Source organism: Pelmatolapia mariae, linkage group LG1 (assembly GCF_036321145.2).
Source record: "Pelmatolapia mariae isolate MD_Pm_ZW linkage group LG1, Pm_UMD_F_2, whole genome shotgun sequence".
NCBI classification, from domain to species: Eukaryota; Metazoa; Chordata; class Actinopteri; order Cichliformes; family Cichlidae; genus Pelmatolapia; species Pelmatolapia mariae.
Window position 1 is genome coordinate 23,548,172 of NC_086227.1, and position 7,778 is coordinate 23,555,949.

At 42.7% G+C, this 7,778-nt stretch overlaps 1 protein-coding gene across 2 annotated transcripts in view; it reads left to right on the forward strand.

The window, feature by feature from the left end:
• The window catches only part of furina (furin (paired basic amino acid cleaving enzyme) a), an 82,479-nt gene extending 74,743 nt beyond the window's left edge, over window positions 1-7,736 (forward strand). For both annotated transcript variants that reach the window (XM_063476596.1, XM_063476605.1), the window contains exons 14-16: window positions 77-201; window positions 1,492-1,614; window positions 2,569-7,736. In XM_063476596.1, the coding sequence (XP_063332666.1) occupies window positions 77-201; window positions 1,492-1,614; window positions 2,569-3,176 (856 nt within the window). In that variant the 3' untranslated portion in view covers window positions 3,177-7,736. The remainder of the gene's footprint in view (window positions 1-76; window positions 202-1,491; window positions 1,615-2,568) is intronic.
• The last annotated feature ends 42 nt before the right edge of the window (window positions 7,737-7,778 follow it).

Below are 7,778 nucleotides of genomic sequence, written 5' to 3' on the forward strand. Positions count from 1 at the left end.
ACACAAACATGGTGATCTACAGTGCTTGCTGGTAATCACAAAATACTTCCTTACGCTCCCGCTTGTTTTCCTGCAGGCCTCATGACTACTCATCAGAGGGGTTTAATGACTGGGCTTTCATGACCACCCACTCTTGGGATGAGGACCCTACTGGGGCGTGGATGCTTGAAATTGAGAATGTGGCGGGTGCCAGTGACTATGGTAAAGCAGTTTTGTTATTACATAAAGATAATATACACCAGTTACCCACATCGTTACAACCACCTGGTAAATAATAGCTCTCCTTGTACCATCCAACTGCTCAGACTCATCAGGGCATGGACAGGGCACTTCTGGGGCCTTCCTGTTGTGTCTGGCTTCACAGTGACGGTCCTGTAGGTTGCAGTTTAGTCCCATCATGAACTGATTTTATTCCTTCTAAATTTTAAAATTGCTTAATTAAAACTGAGGTCCAAGATTGTTGGAAGCCAGGTCAACACCTTGTGCTCTTTGACATTTTCCAAGCTCTTCCTGGGCTTTTCAATTTTTTTTCAGTAGGGCACATTGTCGTCCTCCCCCTCACATGCTGTTGGGGATGGTGCTCTAAAGGTTGGGTAAACTTGGTATGCAGCAATCATGGGTGTGTGATATGTGCCAAAGTAACATCCAGCAGAACATTATATTGTATCAAGATAATTGCTTCTCCTGGTTTAAATGTTGCGACTGATCATTGTGCAATGATTGATCGCTTCCAGGCTTTATCTAATTTAGTATCAGTTTATCTTCCCTCTTTATCTGGAAAATGCTGATCGAAGATCCTCAGAGTCCACATTGAATGTTTTCAACAGTCTTAAACCTAAACGAGGTCACCACTAGGTCACCAGAATGACCCTGAATGACATTACTTGAGTGTTATTTAATGTAACCTTTAATCTGTTGGGCCTACAGTTCAGCTCAAGGGTTGAAGGGTAGGTGCCAAGAGATTAGAGATCAAGTGGCTTCTGTGTCCAAAGTGTTGTTGCTATTTTTATACTAGTTGACTGTATGGCTGTGCAGACTTTTTTCCTTATTGCAGGAAGGATGACAAATTCTTCAGTGTTTATGGTTGGCTGTGGATCATCACACAAAGCAGGTCCACCCACAGCACCATATTCAGCCAAAATACTTTAGAAAAAAAGATCTAGATTCAAGTCTCACGCCTCCCTCCTCAGTAAGGAGTGATTTACTAAAGTGGAACCTCTCATGAGGCCCCACACTTCAATGATTTTTGAGAGATGTGCTCTTTACAACTTGTTAGGCACAGAGTGAAATCATGCTGTCTTTAAATTTGCAGCCCATATCAAGGAGTCATTTTCTGTCACTTTATGCAGAAAATCCAAGAGTCTAATAGGAGATGAGGATACATTTACAAAAACCACCCAAGGGAGTGCTGGAGCCTTGCTGGGCTTGACAGGCCTACTTTTTTCACCCCCCCACAGTTAATTTTAGTTTTTCATCTGTCTCTCCGCCCAGGCACTCTGACCCAGTTCATCCTGGTGCTGTATGGCACTGGCTCAACAACTTCCAGCTCCTCTGAAAAGTCTCAGCCTGGCAATGACAGCTGCAAGACGTTGGATCTGAGGCAGATATGCATTGGTAAGACTGTTGTCTCTGCTTTGCTCCTCACAGGTCCTTTCAGCCACAGTAGAGGAGAAGTGTAGTGTTATGTTAAGGTGTTACACTTGAAGTAGCCCGTTCATGACATATGATCTCGGCTGCATCCATTTGCCTTTTGTCTGTATTTCTATGCAAACTTGTCTATGCACAACTCCATTGTGTAGCCTTATTATTTGCATAAAATTTAATATAAGAGCTGGTTTCTGCTCAGACTGACATTTACTCCAAGTCTCTTTTTAATAATCTCATTTAAAATAAAAGTAATCCTTCTGCTGTGTTCTGCCGAGTCCAACTAGTGCTATAGGCAAGGTCTAAACGTGCCACTGAGCACCAAGGCAGTGTGAAGTACATGTTTCCTGAAACAGTGCCAGTCTGACCCCTACAGGCTTTCATTGGTACTTGCATGCTTATAAACAGGGTGAGTGCGATGTAGTTATCATGTATGCGATTATCATGTGTTGTCATATCCATGTGTCATATGGCACTGGGTGTGCTATGTCTCAGGGCTCAAAACTATAATTCTGTTTTTGAACAAGCTGACAAGATGCAGCAGGAAGCGAAAATTTCCTCCTTCTGTTGGGTCTCCTGTTTTCAGCTCTATTACCCCCACCGCTGTCTGTTAATTGTCACTACAGGCGATGGTCTGCATCTGGACTTGGTGCCTATGGAAATGTGTCTTGTTTAAGTGTGCTGCACTCAGCATAGACATGTAAAGATTTAGTAAGTGAAAGCAGCTCTAGTAAAAGTAAAAGTGTAAGAGCAAAACAAAAAAATTGCCTTGAAACAGAGAGGGCAGGCACAGCATGAAATGCCTTGTTAAATGTGCTCTCTGTGCTTTCACAGGGCACGAATTCTGGTTCTGTTTTTTGGTTGTGTGACTCATATGAAGAGCTGAAAGGTGCAGAGGTTCATTTCTATTTCTCTGTGTTACAGAGTGCAATGCAGGCTACTACCTCTTTCAGCAGGGCTGTGTGAAAGAATGTCCAGCAGGCTTCTCGGTGGGCTCCCAGCCTCTCAACTACACAGTGGGAAACTTTATGGAACCAGCTTCCGTCCCAGCCTGCCTGCCCTGCCCACAGCCCTGCCTCACCTGCAGCAGCCTCAGCCCTCGGTCCTGTCTGTCCTGCCCCCTGCACAGCTCCCTGGACCCCAACTCTGGCACCTGCCTGCATCTTAACCAGTACATGCGCGAGTCCCCTGATAGCTTCATGGTAGGGCCAGGTAACCAGAGATCGCAGCTAGAGTCAGGCTCCCGGCTCCCCATAACCATTGCTGTGCTCAGCTGCATGGCCATCATCGCCACCTTCGCTGTCATCTTCCTGATGCTGCAGCTGCACTCCGGCGCGCTCATCAAGTTGCCCTCTCTGGAGGCTGGCGGTGGTCTCGGGGGCACCTTCAGTCTCGGCGGAAATAGGGTGGTGTCGTACCGTGGCATCCCAACAATGTGGGGGGAGGAAGGGGTAAATACAGACTCGGACAACGAAGAGTTTGACGTCCAAAATGAGAGGACTGCCTTTATCAAAACACAAAGTGCTCTTTAATGCCTCCTCCACGTCCCTCCTTCTCTCCTGCTTTTAAAATCCTCACACCACCATTTGTCTGATAATTCAGGGCTGTGGTAACTGTCTCCTCTCACAGTCTTTTTCTGGTTTAATCTCCAGTTCATTTTCTTTTTCTGTCCTATCGGATTCTCATCTGAGTTCTGTTTCGGGATCTGGTTGCTCCGCTGTGCTGTGGGAGACCTGATGGGAAGCTGCTGTCTCTCAGAGCTCGGGATGGCCTGAGCTTTGCTCTGTTCACACTTGGGCGCTTTTCTATTAAACTGGCTCTCTCCCTCCCCTTGCCCTCAATCACTAACAGTGTCTGTCTGTGCAGAGTCCATTTTCCCCTCCAGCTCCTTTTTGTTACAGTAAACAAATGATTATTATTTGCTTTCTTCCTCTTTTTTTCTCCTCCCACTGTGTCCTTTAGTCTCAGTGCAGTAGCCAGATGAGATTGCGTGTATGTGTGTGTGTCTGTGCATGTATGCGTGTGCATCTCTAAATCATTGTGTGAATGTGAGCGTGTAAATCTAATGAACAGTGAACAGTGCAGAGAAGCTTAAGCGGGTCCTGTCATATTTAGTGCTTTAACTAAAACGTGATGGCCAAAAATTGTATTATGAACCATGAAATCCAATTTGAAAATATTTATTCTCTCTGAAGTGTCATTTAATGACCTCGCTGTCTATAATCTGTTGACAAATACAATGCTCTCTAGTAATTTACATTTTTAAAGTGCATTTTCAAGATCAAACAAATCTAAAGCGTAGCAGTTGATGAGAAAATATCCAGACTTTAGTGGTTTATAATCCATCAGCAGTCAGACGTACAAAGCAGACCTTTCAGGATATGCCATCTCTGCAGTGTCTCTCTCTATGACAGGACAATTGCAGTATCTACTGAAGATACAATCCTTATTTCATGCAGTCACTTTTAAGCCAGTACAGTTATTGTTCCTGTTATGTGAAAAGGTTTCTCCCAGCTCTGAAAGAACAAACTGTGAGTCATTCAGCGAGCAAAGCCTCCTTCAGCCTTTTGGGATTCCAGCTGAACTTATTCCTGTTTTGGAAGCTATAAATTCTCCTGTGCTCATAACCTCCCCCAACCATTACATGGAAGGGTATCAAAACAAAAAAGAAAAAGGAAATTATAAGAAAAACAAAACACACGCACACACACACACACACACACAAAAACTTGCGGGCTATTCAATCAACCCTGAGGCATAATCCCTGCCAGGGATATTTAATTTCTGTGTCTGAAGTGCTTACATCCTGGGGCTGTGGGAGAAGATGCAGGGCTGCTTAGAGAACCCAAAACAATGTGTGACTTGAGCGCAAAAGCTTCTCAAAGCAGCTGGAAGGTGTTGACTGACTTGTGACTGATTTCTTGACAGAGCTGTAACAATATACCGGCTCTCCTCTCATCACATCAGCACTACAAACACACTGCATATCTTAACGAGTGAAAGTTGCTTTGTGTGTGGGAGAGTGTGAGTGAGTGTTAGTTTATTGCATATGAGGTTCAGGAATGTTTATCTGCCCTCTGAAGTGAAGATTTCCTTCCTCCATCCTTCCAGTCTCTGCTTTCTTCTTCGAATTTCAGATATTGTTTAAAAATCCTGCAGCGAGACTCCACGTCTCATCAGCATCTCTGCACTTACCCTCCAGTCTGCATCTAATCTGAATTTCAGATGATGTCTTTAGTGTACTTGCCAATTAATTATATTCTGAATAATACTGCAGCAAACTATTTATTCTGAGAGATTTTATTCATTCCTTTAGGGAAAATTGCTTAAGGTTTTTTTTCTTCTTCTTCGCCCCCCTCCTCCTTCTGCTTCTTCTTCTTTCCCTCCCTGGCTGGTCATCTGAAATTTGCATCTCATTATTTAATCCAGTGTAGCCATTTTGATTCCAGTGATCTTTTTTTTGTTATGTTGAAATTATGATTTTCAAAATCAGTGGAGCTTGCTGAGAGAGGTTGTCATGGTGATGACATGCATTGGCGACTGCAGCTGCTCGTCCTTTTATCTACCTCTCATATCATTCAGCAAGGTTTCGTACGCCGTTTTGAGGAGCTGATAAATGATCATAGAGGTCAGATTATATGTAGGTTAGATATGAAATCGCTTCTGGGAAATGGTAATTTAAATTTTTTTTTTGTTTTTAAGGACTGTAGGTTTGTATGTCACATTTATGTTTTAGAGGAGAAACAAGCAATTGCAATTCAGAAACTGTAAAGCTGCTCCCCTGGAACTCCTATCTGTCCTAAAAATTTATTGCCTTTAGGATCAGCATTCATGTGCAGACACACCTGGGTGTTAAAGCCTCTTACTCAAAGAGGCTGGGTAGGAGAATTGCTCTTACATCTTGTTGGCCAGCATTTAAGTGCTAAATCAACCTGAGATTGCTGGGGGCGTTTGTTTTCTTCATCTTTACCCAGGCATCTCCTCCTGGGATTTCAGACCTTATTTTATTCTTTTTAAGTTTCTGTCACTGACAATCAATTCCTTTGTTTGTTTGTTTTCTTTTGGGGTGGGAGGGGGGCAAGGTGCAGAAGCACACAAACAAATGGATTTTAACTTTTAATTTAACCGCCTCACTAGAAAGGCCTCCACAGAAAATGTTATTCACTGTATGCAGATCATTTAAATTGCAGATTTAGAAATCAAGTCTTATTTGGAAAAAAGAAATTCTCCAAAGGCAAAAGAATAAAGATTTTGATTACCAATACCTGCCAAAAATCCTCTTGAAAAGAATGGAGGAAGATTGGTATGCATGCTTTCAAACACAGCGCTCAGCCAGGAAGTGTAATTCATCTCGAATGGCTGGTGCAGGTGTAACACATTTGGCTTACTGTGCCCGCTTCTGGATCAGAAGCCAAACTGAAAATGAGGATTTGGAGAAAATGCCCCTAAAAGGAACAAAGCTAATGTGGCAGGCTTGTTCTGCAGGGGTCTGTGGGTTGTACATTAGTGCCTACTGCCATTTAGGCTTTGATTAGTTCCACTTTGAGGAGGGTGCTAATTTAAAAATGTAATAACTCCAGCTTCAGACTTGAGCCACCAAATCTTATTGACTTCCCAGCATGCTGCGAAGTGTGTAAACAACAGATAATGGGCTAATGCAGAAACAAAATTGCTTCCATAAACCGTTTTTCTTAAACTCTGGATGCATCTTTTGAAGAAGTCTAACATGGGACTTCAACCAATGCGTTCCAATTACTGTGGGCTAATTGATTCCTGGTCTAGTCAAGATTATGCACTGTGCATTTTCCTTTGGACTTGTATTGCTTCCAGGAAAAGTGGTTTTGTTTTTTGTTTTTTCTTCTTAAAAATCCAACACTGCGGGGTGTTCAGACAGGTTTCTGTGGCCCCTCAAGTGCGCACACGAAATGATTTATTCATCTTGGCTTGATGTTGTATTCACTGCAGCTTGAAAACTTAAAAATAATAATAATAAAAAAAAAAAGTAAAAAAAGTAAAAATAAAAATCAGATGATCTCAGAGCGCTGCGCAATCGGGTGTTAAACTTGGGAAATCCATGAATGCAGGCAGAATTAAGTAGCTTCTGCTTCCGAAGCGCTGGAGCTGCAGAAAGCCATCGGCAGCCAGCTGATTCTTTTAACAGTGAGAATACGATAAAAACCCCACACACTAAAATAAGACGAGTGCCAGAAAGCAGCTCGTAGCTAAAAAGCCCTACCACTTTACTGGCAGCGCCAACGTATGGAGCTCTTAAATGTAGAAGGGAAAAAAGCACTGCATGTTGCAAAACATCTGCCCTGGTTATAAAGAGAAGACTCCCTCATTGCTGCCATGAAGGCTCGTCTTTACATCGCTGATTTAAGTCATGTGGAGCTCGACGTTGCGCCCGTCCTGCTTTAGGATGTAGTCTAACGTGAGATTAATATGAAGTCGGATGAAGTTAATAGGAGCAATATCTTTGGCATAACCAAAGACAATCATTTTAATGCTGTCTGTTTAGTATGAATATGTGTTGCTTTCAGGTTGTCACAGTCCATCGACCCTTCGCTTGTGTTCAGAGTGTTTTTATTGAAACCATTCAGTCACCTCTGCCTTTTTTTTCTTTTTGTTGTCGTTTTTGACGATCTGCGACGACACCTTGTATGTTCAGCAGCTGCGGAGGGAGGAGGTAGAATGTATCCCATCGCCATTAACTTAAGGGCTGAATCAGACCTGAGTGCGTCCGTGTGTGCACACGCTTGTTAAAGTAGAAAGGAAACACTTTGTGATGGAGGAGCGGTCAGTGGAGCAGCCTCAGTCGACTCCGTTGACCTCCTCCCGCCTCTTCGTGAGGTTCCTGACCTGTGGCTGCACACAGTACCTTACAGATACGTGTGACCTATGGTAATGTACAAGAATGAATATCCTACATGGAACATAACTCTAAAATAAGGCCTATTTTTGTACTATATGAAAGGTGCAGTGTAACTTTCTTGTAATTTAAGGATTTTTTTTTTTGCTCTTGTTTTCTCCTTTTTATTTAATTGATGTCAATTATAGATTATACTAAAAATAAAGATCTATGCAAATTTGAATGTGTTTTTTCTTTTACTTAAATGGTTCTTAAATGATTGAAA